Source organism: Drosophila mauritiana, chromosome X, assembly GCF_004382145.1.
Source record: "Drosophila mauritiana strain mau12 chromosome X, ASM438214v1, whole genome shotgun sequence".
NCBI lineage: Eukaryota > Metazoa > Arthropoda > Insecta > Diptera > Drosophilidae > Drosophila > Drosophila mauritiana.
This window is the reverse complement of record NC_046672.1, coordinates 17832139-17849165: the sequence shown is the minus strand read 5'-3', so window position 1 is coordinate 17849165 and position 17027 is coordinate 17832139. Positions and strand designations below refer to the sequence as shown.

Genomic DNA, 17027 nt, shown 5'->3' with positions numbered 1-17027 from the left:
GAAACACTTAATTCTTTTATGAATGAATAAATCATCGTTCGTAAATGTGTATTTTCGTAATGACCATTTTTTTAAGCCCTTTTAACAACCATAAGCAGTCAATAAGTGCAACCGTGGAACTCGTTTTTTTTTCCTGTGCAGCGCTTTTTTATGACCCCAGCAGACGTCCACGTCCAAAAGTGCATTCGGAGCTGGTTTCTTTATGGCCCAGTTAGCAATAAAACCTCCAGCTCAACAACAAAACGCTGCCAAAAGTAAACAAAAAAAAAATAAGAAAGGGGGAAGAAACAATATGCTTCACTCCCTTGAAGGACCTGAAATTGAAATTTTATTAGCATATTTCCCAGGCTTCCTTAGGGGAATTCGCCTAGCTTCAATCAGGCTGATTGAAGCGTAAGGTTGCCGCACAGCAAAGGGACTAGGAAAGTGAACTTTAAGATTCATTTTGAAATCGGAAAACTTTCGGCAAATCACAAACTATTTAAGATGTCCATTGCAATGGACATACAATGCATTGTAAAGATTTAAATTAGATTGATGGATTGAAAACTCACAGAGAAACATAGTCGGAATATTTAAATAGGTGATTTAACGCGTTCAAAGACACCAGAAAGCATGAGTTAGAATAGAATTTATGAGCTATGCTCATTAAATATTTAAAAATCCATTTAATATGGATGTAAAAGAATACATTTATACACGACTTTATTATTTAAGGAAAATTTCAGAAATTAATACGGCATTAATTAAAGGAACTACTGTAAGAGATGAAGAATAACTTTTTGAGTATCCTTTTGGGCGCGTAAATGTCTATGAAAACTGATTCCCGGCCCTCAGATAATTGCTTAATTGCCGCCCATTGCGGAAAACGGAAATGGGCGTGGCACTAGCCAGTGAAATTTCTGTCAGCATCGCCTTACTTCATCTTCAGTTGTTTGCGGTGGGCGGGGGAGTTTTTTTTTCTGTGGTTCGTTTGCTACGGTTTGCATTTCCTTTGCATATTTATGAGGAAAACTCGTGGAAAGCGGCCAAAACGAACAGGAGGCATTGAACAGCATCGAGTGGCGGTGCTTATCTCCCAACAAGGAATCAAACGGAAAACGAAAAAAATTAAGGGGAAATTCGAGGCCTGCGGTGGCTTTTCCCTTCGCATTTTCATTGCGAAACGCCGCAACAACAAAATCAGCAGGGGGAAAATGTTTTCAGAGTTTAACTGAAGCGTAAGAGCTAAGCTGGTTCAAGTTAATGAATTTTAAAGTACATGTTCCCTTATCTCCTTCGTTTAGTACATTAAAGTTATTGGAAAGCAGCTCGTATTTGAAAATAAAGGTTTCTTTAAAATAAACTGCTTAGAATTTAAACAAAATTATTGCTAACAATGAGCAAATATGCAATAACAGAATATTTTAAAAGCAGGTTTTATGTTGTTAACTAATGTTAATTTGTAAGCTATTTTCTTTTGTGTGTTTTTCTATATAAAAAGACAATGTTATATATCTGTTCTTCATTGAAAGCATTCTTGTGCAAATGAATATTTATTTTCAGTCGAAATCATTTTCCACTTAAAAAGAGCTACATTTTAATATCTGGACCGACTTTGTTAACTCATTATCCTGCACCCTTCGTTTATTTCAATTGCGCTCCTTTTGTCTTTGTCGTTTCAATTGCCTCCGAAAAAAGGAGGAAAATTTGCAGAAAAAGCAGAGATGTTGGAGCGCGACTTTCGAGGGGGTGGCAGAGTGGGTGGTGCCGAGCGGTGCTGGGTGGTGCGTGGTGGGTGGTGTTGCAATCTGCCGCTGATGCCGAGCGGTGAGCACGTGTTCGCCTTTAGCTCCTGCTGAGCAACAAATGCCGACGAGCCGAGCGAATTTCGTTGTCGCTGCCGACGTCGCCGTCTCTGCTGCTGCCTCTGCCTCTGCCGGCGTCGACGTTGCCTGTTGAAAACTTCGAAAACTCAGCAGCAGCATTGGAAATTCGAAGAAGTGGAACAAAAAAGCTCTCGCCAAACGCTTTAGGGCTTACAAAAGCTTCGGTTTCCTTTAAGTTTTCCCGCTTTTAAGTTTAAATGGAAAGTAGGTACTCAAACCAAAATCGAAAGAAATTTTGAGCAACCGATTCGAGTTTTTAACCGTGTGTGTAACGGTCAGCATACCCGATAACAACCGATTCAAATTTGAATTCTACTAAATGCTAAGTCTAACTAGATTTTTCTTAACAAAAATCCAACTTGTACTCGTAGTTCTCATTAAAATCATATATAAGGGGGTATTAAAAAAAACGTTGGTGCTTTTTTATTGGCTGTTTAATTGGCTGTATGTCGTCATCACCTACACATATATATGTATGTACTGACTGACCTTTTTGGGAAGCGCATTGACGTCATGATTCGAAAAGCTTCACCTCGATCTACGACCATTTCATGTGGAAATGTGAGCATGCCAGCGTGTGGTGAAAAGCGTCACAATTGCACCAAAGTCACGTTTTTAGCCTTTTATCCCTTTAGCCTGGATTGTGTCAATGACCTTTTTAGCTAACGGAAACGCAGCGAATGAAAATGGCTGAGAGCTAAAAGAATCATGACAAACGAGGTCATGGGGTCACTGCGGCTGTGACGTCAGTGTCCCCAATTACAACCAGAAAAATATAAGCGAGACACTGCGAGAAACCAGGGTGCTAATGAGGATGCTCTCATAAATATTATGATGTATAATATATATTCTTTAAGTCCTGGTATATTTATTAATTTACTGAACTATGTTCCAGCTCTAGTTATAGTTACCTTATTAAGTTTTGGCTTTTACAATTAACTAATTCTGTGCCTTCATTCTTCTTTTTCTAATTTCAGGTGAGTAAAAACCCTTATAAAGACTTCCAAATAATACTTAATTACAAGTTGAGCTTAGCCAAGCAAAGGTTTTGGATCTATAAATATCCGTGTACATTGTTATTAGGTAAACGTGGTTAAATCTAGTTTTTTTCAAATATTCTATCCTTCAACTTTATTTGTTTTCAATGCATCATCACTTTGTACCGTCAAAAAGTTACAAAAAATTTTTAATATATTAACCCAACTATCTTTACTTTATTGTAAAGGAAGGTTGGAAAATCGTATTTATACCTGTAAAGTTTTCCCGGAAATACAACGTATCTTGTACGTGCCCAAAGAAATGGTTTGCGGCTTATTCACTTGGCAGATGATGATCCGTTTGGATGATCCATTCATTGCGATCCATCATCGGCGCAGCCCCTCCTCAACATTTTTCCAACATTTTCTGCCACCTACATTTCCCACCCCCGATTTTCCCAAAAACTCATTCCCATTGCTCGCACAAAACGTTTTTCGAGCGAACATCATCAGCAGCAATCAATCGGCAAATGAAAGGAATTCGGAATTGTGAAAATGCATTAAAATGTTTTTCTCGCGGAAATTCACCCATCAAACCACCCACTTTGCCCGGGGGTGAGGGGTTCTCTTTTGTGCGATTTAAATTTTTAAACAGGGTATGCAACATTTTATATTAAAATAATGTCCCTCGAGGATTTGATAAAACATGCGAGACTTAATAATTAAAAGTATTTAACTTGCACATGTAATGAGAACAACATATCATACTTTCTAATATGGTTTTATAACTGTTGTAAGATTGGTTTTATTATTTAAAAATAGTAAAGAATAGGTGCTTAGTATGTAGTATTAATGGGTACTTTGGACTTCGAGTGCCCGATTGCTGACCTTCCCCTTTGTTAGTCCTCGATCGGTTTTATGGCTTATTATATGTTGCTTTCTTGGTGAGTTTTCTTTTTAAACAAATGGAGATGAGCAGTAAAAACGATATTGTCGACAATTGACGAAAACAGGGCTACATGGTCGACGTCTCTTTACGCAATCTTCGCTTTTCGCCTCTTGTGAGTGAAATTGAAATGAAAATGAAAAACGAGTGAAGGTCGCCGCGAGAATGTGTGAAATTGTGTGTGTTTGTGTTGTTAATCTGGAGACGCGATTCAAACGCACTTATAAAGTGTATTAACATTGTTTTGTGGCCGATGCACTTTGTTTTGGTTGCTGCTTTCCATCTGCCATCTGCTGAATGCAAATATTTGTGATTAATTGATATTGTGCAGAAATTGCACTTTGCATTTGCGTCGATTTGCTGATTTGCCGATTCGCCAGACGGAAGATGAAAATCACTCGTGCATGCCGTGCCATCTTGCCATCATCGGAAAACGTTGCCCATTTTCCTGGGCATTTGCCATCGATTTTCTGTTGCATGTCATTTGTGTAATCGATATTCCCCCATAAAACAAGCATTGCCTGTCTGTTTGTTTGATTTTTTTGTCAAATACTTGGCTGGGTTTCGTTGCCGTGATTATTTGTGTCCTCCTGCCCGCCCACTTGTTGCTCTCGGATCGCTTGAGGGTTCGAGGCATTTTGGACCAAGGCCGAGGACAGTCATCCGTCGCCCCCTTACTACCCCGCCCACATTTTCCGCTTTCCCCCCAAAAATCCTCAAATGCAATTCGAGAACGGTTCACAGGGCTGTTGGCCATGGCACTAAGTGATTGGTTAACGATTTGGGTAAATACTTCGTTCATGCGTCAAAAGCGCTCAAGGTTTTCGTATTAAATTACGCGTATTAAACGAAGAGTAATATTTGTTTTCTCCTATTGATTCATTTTAAATATTGCTAGTGAGAAAATAAGAAATGGTATTGTATTTTTAAGGTCATAGCCGATATTGGAATATCCTCCCAAAATGTGCTAGTATCTTGTAGATATCATAAGAGTAAGTCACTTTTTTGACAATTCACGTACTCTGACCACGCATAAACGAGTTTTCTGACCGCTGTTTCTTTGGGTCGCCGCTGGCCGTTGACGTTGCAAACAATTTGCGTGAAAAACACTTTTCACACAAACGCATTGCCAGATAGACGGTTTGAATCCCACTCACCCACAATTTCTCAGACGTTCAACATTCGCATTTTCAAATTGCTACAGTAAATATTATCGCCTATGTGACGTATGAGCTGGATTCGAAGGAACATATTTTGCAAACACCTTAGATGAAAATTTATGGCCGTTTAAAATATAATTTATTTTGCATTAACAAGATGCCTTATAATTGGCACAACTTTTTGTATTAAATTTAGAGATAAACGTTGATGATATTATTAAATTGTTAGTATTACTTCTTAAAATACTTTTAATATACATGTATTAAATATATTTTCATGTTTTTAAACCTTTTCAAAAATCCTTAAGATTGAAATATGTTTTATTCTGTAAAATGTTTAGTTTTTAACTAATTGTTAATGGTTGTACTACTGCTTTCTTATAACCTATAGCCACTGTATTAGGATCGGTATATAAACTGGATATTCCCGATGCTGCCGGCGTCGCTGCCTCTGCCGCCGTCTGGCGCGACTGCGACGCCGGCAGCGTTTTGAGGACTGCGAGCAGAGCGATTTTCAGTACCGCGCACGCCGGTGATCGCTTCGCACTTGTTTAAGCAAAAAATAAATATTTTAACAATCCCAAAAAAATATAAATACTACAAATACAAAATATAGAAATAGCGGGTAAATTCCTGATAATTTTTTTGTTGTTGTGAGTGCATACGATGAGCGTGCAGTGAAAAGTGAATGATCCCGAAGATCATCGTCTTCGGATGTTCATGTGAAAGGAAAAGTGTCGCGTTGGTCGTTTTTGTTGTCATTCTCGTTGATGACGTTGTCAATCTGCCAATGCCCCTCCTTCTCCCTCTAACGATCTGTAGCCCTCTCTTTCTGCCACACACTGGCCAGAAAAATATATCTAAAATTCTTTATTTTTTTGAGTGCTGTTCTGTTGTTTTTCACCCAATGTTGTTTTTTTTTTTGTTGTCATTTGTGTGAGCCGCGCGGGGCGGTGGAAAATGTGAAAAATGTGTGCGACAACTGCAGCCCCGCCCCCTCGAGCGTCCCACGCCACACCCGGCCTCTGCCGGCGTCGACGCCGACGTTGCTGCCCGCTGCGTGGACAACAAATAAAGTGAAAAATAAATGAAAATTGTTTCGTTTCATTTCTTTTGTCATTTGAATATAAATAAGTATATATCTAGACGTCTGTCTATTTGTCTCCCCTCACAACCGTATATATATACACATATATATGTATATAGTCGTATGCGAACGCATATCGGCTGATCTATATACGATCTATAGAGTCTTAAGTGTTTCCCGACTTGCCAGCGAATAAAAAGGAAAAGCCAGACAGATTTGGAAAAGCGATTAAAAGACGCCCAACAAAAAAAAAAACACAATCCCAGTGGAGATCAAAGTGCACGTGCAGAGAGAGAAAAAGTGGAGTAGGTCGATGAATGGATTGCCTGCATGGCACACATCACGACGACGCACGGCAGCTTAAGCCAAGCGCCAAGGTAAGCGTACCGCCTTCCGTACCGCCTCTGCCTCTGCCAACGCCTCCGCCGCCGTTGTTGCCACTGCCGCCGTCGCTGCTTCAGTCGCCGTCGCTGCCGCCGCAAATGATCATGATCGATGGGATCTATCAGATCTGTAAATCAAAAGTAATAGATCTTCCACACTATCGGTAATGTCGATATCATAAATTTTGCATTTAGAATTAAGTAGCTACAGATCGTGTTATGAATTTAATATTTTTTAATATTTTTATTTCACGTTTTCATTTTGTAAAAATCAATATTAAAGAGGAGAGAATAAATATTTCTGTAGAATTCAGGCCGCTTAAATACACATGTCCTTCTTAATATCGTTATTATATATATTATTATAACACATATCCAGCTGCAAAACTGAATACTAACAAGCCGTACTATTTATTTTATTTGTATGTCAGCAGTGAAAGTTGCATATGATTTTCAAACGTTGTTGTCAGTGTTTCAGTTCTTGTAACTCAAAAATAAATCATATTGAAATCAAATGTAATAGGAACAAGTGGTTTGTTGTGTTTCCAAGCTATTAGGGTTATAATTAAAAAGTCCTTAGTCAGTGTGATTTGGGGGGACCCCCCTACCTGGAAAATCTCTTTTCCACATTGTTTCGTTTTAGTTTGCCACGCGATTTCAGACTTTCCTTTTCTTTTCTTTTCCTTTTTTTGTTGTACTTTTCTCTGCACGCGCCTCGGCCAAATTGTTCTTTTTTCATTCTGCATTTAAATTTGGTTTTATTATTTTCTAAATATTTACTCTGGAGCGAGCATTTAGCGTTTACGACTGGGAAATATATGCAGGTGCCTCGGGGCAACGTTTGAGTTATGATCTGTGGCATCAAGCCCCAAAATAGTTGACCAGATGATCCATATCTACGGTCATGTAATCTTTTTTCACATTACCACCCAACCTCGGATGGCAGAAATGTCAAACTATTCAGGTTTTCCCTCGTTTCTGTGTATTATGTTATAGTTTTTAGCTTTCTGCTGTCATCGATTGGCGTGGCGGCTAATTAACGTGGTTCAAAAGCGCATATGCCATGCATTTCTGTTCACTAAGGGGAGCGAGCGAGACGGACTGCGTGTGCGTGTGGGAGGGCAGACAGGTGATGATTATTAAGAAGAAGGGTCAACCTTGGCGGCGACTTAAAATGCGCTAACAAGCGGACTCCCATGTCTCCCAGGTCTTAGCTCAGCTGCCCCTTTCCCTCTCCCTGTCAGCCATAATTTCTCTCTCGCTGTCCACTTTTGTCATTTCTTACTCTCTTTCACCTCGTTATAACCCGTAAAACCCGCTCTTTCTACACCTTGGAGGCGCTCTGCTCTCGTGAATTTCCTACTTGGGCCAAAGCCGTTTGAAAATTAAATTAGAAAGCATGACTGGTAGCTTCGTGTTCGAACCAACCAGTTAAATACACTATCTAATTTACCACTTAATTTATAAGTTATTCTACTCAGAGTTAAAGAAAGTTTGAAGAAAGCAAGCCATAAGATTGTGAACCGAATCAATAAAATTTTCTGTGAATTATATATACCATACTTCTTTGTATGGAGATAATAAATTTAATGTGTTCACTTTTATTTTTTACTACAGTACGTGCAATTGTACAAATAGTTAGTTTCAAAAGAGATTAACTAGATAAATTTAATAGGGTTTTCTTAAACTAAAGGTTACATTTATCCCTGGCTTTAAGATTTATGAATTTCATCCTGAAAATCAAATGAGATTGATTGAGGAAAAGGTAGCCAGCTACGATCGTTGGTGTCTTTGTGGACCACCAAGTCGAGCTGGAACTACTGAACCACCGCACACCACCCACAGCCCACTGTCGCTGTGGCTGTGTCAACCCGCCACGCTGTTGCACTTTCAAGTGGCGCGCGCGCCCGTACACATCGCTTCCACATAACCAAAAAAAATATATATCAAAGAAAAAAAAAGTCCGTAGATTTCGAGCGTCGCGTGGGGCCCCAAAAAATTCACAAAACTGGTGTCTGGAATTATGCATGCGGCGCCACATGTGCGCTCGCCAGCAGAGATGCGTCACAAGAAGAAGAGGTAGTGAGCTCCAGACTCCAATCTCGATTCTCCGGAGAATCGAGACTCGGGGAACTCAGATTCCGAAGTCTCGTTTTGCATATGATTTGCTAATTTTTTCAAATATTATTTTTTTCAATGTGTGTGCTGTGTGTGAAATTGGATATGATTCTCATTGGAATGGAGACAGGCAAAAGCAGTTTGTCATGCAGGATAATTTTAAAATGATGTAAATATGTTCCAAGATTTCTGACTTTTTCTTAGAGTCACAGTGTAACTTTGATATAGATTGCAGTAGTATAAAATACCTAAACAATAAAACAGTACGATTTATTAATTGAGTTTTTTACTCAGTGAATATGCTATTGTATTTTGGAGTAGTGAATCTTAATAACTGCCAACAAAGTTTGAATTTTGCATTCATTTATCAACGATCTTTATAAATATTAAACTATAATAAAAATATTTATTGCTGGATGAGCTCTTTTTTGATCAATTACGATCCAGAAATATTTGAAATATTGAATCTCAGTTTCATAACTTATTTCTTTTGGCGATGTAAATATGTGCCATCTCTCGGCTTTGTTGGCCATTTGGGGAGTTTCGAGTTGGCAGTTGAAGTGGCAAAACGGATATGTTAGACGTCACGAAACAATCGCATCAGGCTCTGCTTTTCGTCCTTTTCGTCCTTTGTGAGTGGTGTGTGCCTTTTGATTGCCACAGCCTTGACGTGAAGCGGAAATATTTGCCCAGCACTTTTCGTCTTTGGCTTTTCTTTGTTCGGTTTCCATTTTCCGCTGCTGCTCTGTTTTGTTTTCACGAACATTTTTTAATTGATTTGCCTTTGTTTGGTTGCCGTTTTTTGTTGTCGTTGTCGCCTTCACCGTGGCCATGACCAGTTAGCCGCAAAAACAAGCGCCTCTTCACTTTCCCGCACCGTGATTTCCTCCAACTTTCTTTCATTTATTATTTTCTTGATATATATATGTATTTCGTTTTGGAACACACACGCACACGGCTCTCCGCCTTTGAGTGTGTGAGTGTGAGGAGTGAGCGGAGAAAAGGCCATCAATTTTGTTATTTTTAGCATGCAAATCGTTCTGTCAGCCTTCGGGGCAAATGACTTGGTCGAGAGGGTGCCTTCATCCATCTGACATCCAGCTGGGCAAGCAAATGCCCCCGGATTTTCCAGCTTTCCAGCTTCCCAGCGTCCCTGCCATGCAATCCGATGCACTCGCTCGTGGCTTTTTGCCGGATATTATTTGCTTGGCTTTCACCTCCATCGCCAGGAAATCTGTGTCTCACTGTGGCAAACATTTGATCAATAATATTTTGGAGTAGCCCCCTCCGGAAAACGCTTTCGCCATTCTACTCACGTGCCGTGACTGCTTATTAGCCATGAAGGTTACCAGCACCAGCTGAGTTAAGTTTTGTTCACAGTGAAAAAATATGTTATTAAAAATTAAAATTAGAGAAAAGTGAGTCTTTGTGGCTAAATAAGGAAGCCATCTAAAACTGGACAAATTTTGTCATAATTCTCCTAAAAGCAAACTTTAAAAAGTGATTGGCATTAACAAGTCAGCTTTTCGCTGAGTGTATTTTCTTCAGCTTTTGCCACATGGTCGTCGCGCATGCAACCCAGAGCACCACCCTGCCCCACTTAACCACCAAACGACCAACCACTGACACTGGGCCAGGGCAATTTGCATGGCAACAACGGCAACCACACGTCGCATATGAGCGGCACAAAGAGCCGACCGTGATCCATGGGCCAACATTGCGTATGCGTCATATGCTCAATGTTGCTCCGTTCCTCGACAAATTGCAATCGCACATGCAATTGAATTCCATTCCAGTTGAGTTCAGTTCAGTCCATTCCATTCCCAGCACCCGGCAACAATTGTCCTTCGTCCTTGCCAGCGCCCAGTGTTGGGGTAAATGATATTGGAATTTAAATTTGAATTTGATTCGGAATATGAATGGGTGCTCGGATTTAACGAGCTTGCCGCTGAATTCATGGCGCAAATTAGGCAAATGGCAATGGGCTAGCTAGACCACACATTCGACTTGTGCTTATATAAATCAAGCTTTTCATGGGCACATCAGGGTTTGGATTAATTTTAAAAAGGAACAGAATTCATAATTCAGGGTCACGTTGAAAATAATTTAGCAGGCAGCTGCTTTTTTGTACGCAAGCAAGAGTACTTAACTTAATAATGAGTTTTAGACTTGCCTAATTTAATTTGTATTTCCAAATTTAATGTTCGATCTATATTTTTTACTTCATGGACAAATAATAGTATGTTGTACTTTTCATTATCTCTCGTTGGCTTTACATTAAAGTTGGCCTTGATTTCTCGCCGTGCATTATTGCCGCTGCTGCTGCTGCTTCACACACATTAACATTAATCGTCATGCAAACTCACACATACACACACACACATAGCACACACGGCACTCACACAGCGAGAAAGTTACGAAGCCGAGGGACCAGCAAACGAGCAAAACAAACTACGAAAATGACGAACGCGACAACGACAACACAGCGACAACACAACGACAGCAAAGCGACTGCGGCAACGACGACGACGCGAAGCCGAATTGAAATGTTGCCCTCGGCTGTCAGACACTCACACTCAAACTCGAACACACTCGCGTTCGCACAAGCATGGGCAAGATTATAGGATTTAAGATAGCAGCAATCGCACGAAAATATCTAAAGTTCTGCCAGTTGAAATAGATAAATGGATAAAATGTGTGTGCATTTTGGACTACTCGCTGTGTTGCAATTAATTACACTTTTGCCTTAGAAATCGTTGAAATAATGTTACAATTTGGTCTATTGAGTAGGTTATTATCAATTTCATTTCGCTGTTACAAATGGGATAGTAATATAAAGATTTTGGTCACACTATTAAACTACTCTCTTAGTAAATATAAAAATGTGGTCACATTTTTCAACCCAAATGTAATTGGGAATATCGTAATGCTCTACCTTGCTATTATAAATGAATAATATACAATAATTTTTGAAATTAACAATATATTTGCAAGCCGTTGAAAGTATGCTACGCTTTTAGCCGCAACTGTTTACCATACACTCGTCACTCGAAGTTCACGAGCTTTGGCCCTTGTTGTTCTTGCGAGTTGAGTTAAAGTCGGGCTGCCAGCATATGTGTATTTGTGCATATGTGTAAGTGCACTCGCGCGTCTGTGTGTGTGTGTGTTGCCACCATCTGCAGCATTTAGTTAAGTTAAGCAATGAAGTGAACCCAACTGAACCGAAACTGGCCGAAATTGAAACGACGACAACAGCGATGAGGAATCGTTGCCATGCCTATACTATATAGAATATATATATATATATTTATGTGTATGCTTGAGTATACTTATGTGTGTGTGAGCGGTTCAAGTGGTGCTGCTGGCTTAGATTCCCGTGCTTTTCTTTTTTTTTTTTGAATTTTTTTCGGCGCCGTTTCTGGCTTTTGGTTCTGGTTTTTGGCGAATAGTTTGTCCCGGCCAGCCAGCCAGGAAGCCAGTTAACAGGGCTCTCTCTTTCCCTCTCTCCAACTAGCTCTCGCTCGCTCTCTGTCCTGGCGAGTGTGTGTGTGTGTGCGAGTGTGTGCGTGTGGCAACTTCGTTGTTGCTAGTGGCATTGCTGCTGCCACTGAAACTGCTGCTGCTGTTGGCTTTTGGCATTGTCAACAACGCGGCACAAAGTTCATACAATTGTGACACGCGGCGCGTTAAGCACGTGGCTCTGACTGATAACAGAAATCTGTCTGGCTAAATCAAATAAAAATTAATAAAAATCATATAAAAATGCCGCGTAGAAACGGCTAATGCATTTTTTAAACAATTTTTTTTTTGCAAGTGTTCTGCGTTGCTGCGTATGTGTGCGTGCCAGTGATAAGCTTCATTGACCTCCTGACCCCACTGTCTGTGATTTTTGTTCGAGTGCCGCGAGAGAAAAGTGCGTGAACGGTCCGGGAAAACTGAGCGATTAGCTAACGTCTGGCCATAACCGTTTAGTAGTCGCCATTTGCAATTTACCAGCAACCGGAGCAGTGCATTCAACTCCATTTGGATGGCATCCAAAAGAAGATACATGAATTGTGATATGTAAAAGGAGGGTCTTTAAAGGAGTCAAAGCAAAGGAACTATCATGAATGAACTAAATCAAACAAATCTATGCACAATAAACATTAATAAAAGTAAAGTTAAACACTGTTAAACATTTAAAACAAATAAACTAATAGCCACTGCACCTTAACTAGAATTTACAAAACAAAAAGTTATGAAGTGAACTTAAAATCTTACGAAATAAAAATCAACTATAAAGTTAAATTTAGAAAACCATTTCGTACAAACAGATATATTATAAATCATTAAGTCTTAAAGATTTCACTAGTTTGTGATATTACACCACGAGAACATTAAACTTTTCTCAAAATAGCTTAATAGTAAAACGAAATACCTCTCTTAAAAATGTCAATACGTGTTCACTATCATTATTAAAAAGAAAAGAAGTGGTGTTTAAAAAACTATCAACCGCTTTCTATCACATATAATTGAAATAAATTTAATAAAATGATTGGGTTATCAAAAATGAGCTATAAACATTAATGTGGGGTATTTAAAATCAAGAACTTAGCGCAAAAAGGCGTCAAACAACCACAGCAATGAGTAGCAACAATGGCAACGATCATTCGCAACAGCAGCAGCAGGCGGCGACGCCTGGCACATCAGTTGCCACACCTGCTGCAGCAGCAACAACCACTGCCCATCCGGAGGCTAGTGCGCCTGGATCCGGACCAGGATCAGGATCGCAGGCATCGCGACCTGCAACGGCGCCTGCACGCTCCAGCAGCAGCAGCAACAACAACAATAATGCCACCAGCAGCACCAGCTTTTACAGGGTCAACCTGAGCAACACGAACAGCAGCAGCATCAACAACAACACCACCATCTGCAGCAGCAGCAGCAACAACGCTAATCAAGCCAGCAACAACAATCACCATGAAAGCAGCAACAACACATTGGTAGTCAACACCAGCAGCACTGCAGCAGCAGGAGGCACTACAGCTGGAGCAACTGCATCAACAGCCGCCACTAACAACAACCACATCTATGTGAATCCGCACAGCTACGATAGCAGCACCACCGGCAGCGTGAGTGGTTCCACGGCAGTGATGCTGCCACTGCCACTGAGTCTCCCACTCAACCTGCAACATCAGCCATCAGGAGCAGGAGCCGCAGCAGGATCAGCATCTCTCGACTCGCAGCAGCAAAATCCGCTGGGTGGCAGCAACACTGGCGCCATCAGTCGCATTGGAACCATGACCGGAACTGGCACCTCCACGTCCACAACGCTGAGCACCCTGAACACATATCTCTTTCCCTGTGGCGCCGACTCGGCCAGCAGTTGCGATCTGGACAGTAACTTCAGCCAGATGCTGGGCGCCGGCAGCGAGGGTGGAGCGAGCAGTTCCCTCAGCCAGACGACGGCGCCGGCGGGTGCGGGATTGGGATTGGGCGTGCAGCTGGGGCTGGGCTTCATCAACAGTCGGCGGCGCATCAGGCGGCTATTCGGTGTGGGAGATATGGTGCCGCCGGTGGCCACGCCCACACCCTATGCAGCCGCCCTCAGAAGGCGCAGTTCGCAGTTGGTGCAAATGACCAAGAAGCGGGAGAAGGAACTGGAGGATCTGGAGCAGCAGCAGAGAATAGCCACGGTAGCCTCGGCCAATGCCGCTTTCCTCGAGCGCCGCGAGCAGCAGCAGCAGCAGCAACAGCAGCAACATCTGCAACAGACGCAGCAGCAGCAACATCTGCAGTTCGCCTTCAATCCCCTGCAACCTGAGGCTGGGAAAAAGAAGAAAAAGAAGCCGCCTGGACCGCCGGCCCACACGAGACAGCAATCGTCGCGTACCATGGACGATCCCATGATGAATCGACCCAGGAAGAGCACACCTGCGACCAGCAAGAAGAAGGACAAGGGACCGGAGAACCCCTATGAGAAGTACCCATCACCAAAAATCCAAAAGCACCCACCGCTCTTAAGCCTCACCTATACGAAACCAAAAATGAGAAAAACAAATATCAAAATATCTATGAAAATTATGCGGCAAAACAAGTGCTTCTATTACCATTTGATTTACGCCATTTGCTGCCATTCGTTTGATTTTCTTGCTTGTAACGATTTGAATAAAACGATTAAGAATACCTGCAAATACATAGTATTTTAATTAGTTTGAGTACCGCTTTGCTTTATCGCTTCTCAATGCTTTTTCGCCTTGTTGATTCTACTCGCCTCAAGCACCAAAGTTGCAAATTTGATTTTATGCCCATGTGACACTAGTTGCAACGTAGCGAAAAATTGACAAAGCTTGAAATTATTTAAGATCTTTGCCATTTAAAAATGAATTCCTAATTGTTTTAATTTGCTTTCCAAATTTTGAAATGATTTAATAATGCTTAAATAAGTAAAGTCGATTGATATCTGAATAGACTGGTGTAATACCTCTCTTACACTCGACAATAGCAATTTGATAAGAATTGTAAGTGAGTGCCACATGGGCATAATTAGCTTGCTTACCGAGATTTAGCCGTCCCACAGGGCGAATGCGTAATATCCGCAACAGCGGAAAATGCCAAAAGATGGCAGGGAAACGCGACGTTTTTGGCTTGGGGTCAGAAACAGAGCCAAGTTGCCGCCAAGTCAATGCCCGAGAGTCAGACACAGAAACCGTAAATGAATCCAGAATCTATAACCGAATCTGAATCAACAGACAGTAGACGGCGCCAGCTCCAAACTCTCTGGCTACAAAAAAAAAAAAATAAATAAAAATAAGCACTCTGGGTGCAAAAAACAAGTTCGGAAAAGTTCGCAGGGACGATGGGGGATGGCGAGAAATAAATGCGTAGTCATCTGTGCGTCTAACTGGAGCCGGCATAAGTCAGTGTCCTGGCCATCGAGCTATCCTGTCTGCCAGCAATCGTTACGTATACGCCACCGAGCCGGAGGAAATGGCTGCTTCCTTCTTTGCAATGGCAAATGACGACGGTTAATTGCCGTAGGTCAGCACAAATCCCAACTCTCAACTGAGGAATCCTTGACAGCTGTTTTGTCACCCAACTCTGTTGCCCATTCGATTCTGGGACTTTGGTTTATTTAGTCATATATATTTACCGCCTTTATGTAATGCCTTGGCTTTTTGGATACTGGAATGGGGTGTGGAATTGCTTTAATGTGGCTTGCGTGTCGCTGTGGACTTTTGTTGTGCCCTTTGTTGCTCGGCTTTCGTTCCTCCTGCTGCTAAAAAGGAATTTATGTCAATGCCAGAAGCGACAAACAACAAACAGCGAAACAGCAGCAAGAAAACAATAACAGAAGCGAATATTATAATGGAATAAGGGCGGACGGGGTGCCTATGTGTGTGTGTGTGTAAGTGTGAGTGTGGGGGCGGGTGAAATCGGGAGTACTGACTTGGCCCCAAAACATTACTCTGCAGTTTCAGTTAATTGGCACGGCACACACTCGCTCATTTCTGGGGCCTATCCCCCTTTTTAGTGGCCAACACGTGGGCGACAAAAAAGCGTACACTGAGAGAAAAGCATACATGGTTATGTCATTGTTGTTTCTTTGCTTTCAAGCATTTCTTTTCAAAATATATATAAAAAACATTTTGAAATACAAATTAAATATGTCTTGGCAAGGCAAAGAGAACTAGTGACGAATGCACCTACCACATACCATATTTATTATGCATACTAATTGCACTTGTTTATAAACACTCTCGGTACGCTTCGTCATTACGCAAACTGCAGTTCTTAAGGATAATGCTGTATTCGGAAAATATATTCCCTATCTAAATACAGATTTTACTTTAATTCAAAAATGAACAATGAGAGCTAAGTTATATAATTAGGCAGGCAACTATAAGTTACTAAACTACAAGTTCATTGAATTTCAAAAACGGTTACCTTATATACAATATAGTACTCTTAAAGTTTGTTATTAGTTTATGCAGCATTATTTTCAAGACCAAATATGGACTTTACCCCTACCTCAAGTATTTTTTCTCAGTGTTACGACTCGGAGCTTTAGGTGTGGGAAGAGTGGGAGCGAGAACACGCGACGCCATCGCTGCGACATGTAGCCGCCATTTAAATTGCCCGGCAAGGCGACCTCGTACCCCACCGCCCACCACTCCGCCAATTCAAACCCCTTTCCCCTTCCCCCTGCCACCCCACACCCCTCCCGCACCATGGGATACCCCAACGTGGGAACAGACCCGGAATGAGACATGTTGCCCTTGATTTGTGTGCACGGCATGTGGCGGCGTGTTGACTATTTGCATTGCATGTCCTCCCCCTTCGCCATCCCCCTCCCCCCTCCCACAACCAACCGCACACACACACCCTCACATGCGCTTCCCTTTGCCCGCTGGTGTGTGTGCGTGCGCGCGCGCGTGTGTGTGTGTCCAATAATTTCGTAACATGGCCTTTGTGGCGATCTTTGCACAGCGATAAGCGAACTGGGAGG

General features: G+C 41.5%; 2 protein-coding genes across 6 annotated transcripts in view; both read left to right on the top strand.

Moving 5' to 3' along the window:
- The window catches only part of LOC117148944 (potassium voltage-gated channel protein Shaker), a 112596-nt gene that overhangs the window by 18553 nt on the left and 77016 nt on the right, over positions 1 to 17027 (top strand). For 2 of the 5 annotated variants that reach the window (XM_033316679.1, XM_033316683.1), the window contains exon 1: positions 6216 to 6415. The exons of 2 other annotated variants lie outside the window; for them this stretch is intronic. In XM_033316679.1, the coding sequence (XP_033172570.1) occupies positions 6369 to 6415 (47 nt within the window). In that variant the 5' untranslated portion in view covers positions 6216 to 6368. Of the gene's footprint in view, positions 1 to 5525; positions 5577 to 6215; positions 6416 to 17027 lie in introns of those variants that run through there. One more of the 5 variants, XM_033316681.1, reaches the window with a different exon arrangement.
- On the top strand, positions 12963 to 14727 carry LOC117148946 (uncharacterized protein DDB_G0283357). The gene has a single exon (XM_033316684.1). It carries the CDS (start codon positions 13162 to 13164, stop codon positions 14725 to 14727), a length of 1566 nt encoding a protein of 521 aa, XP_033172575.1. The 5' UTR covers positions 12963 to 13161.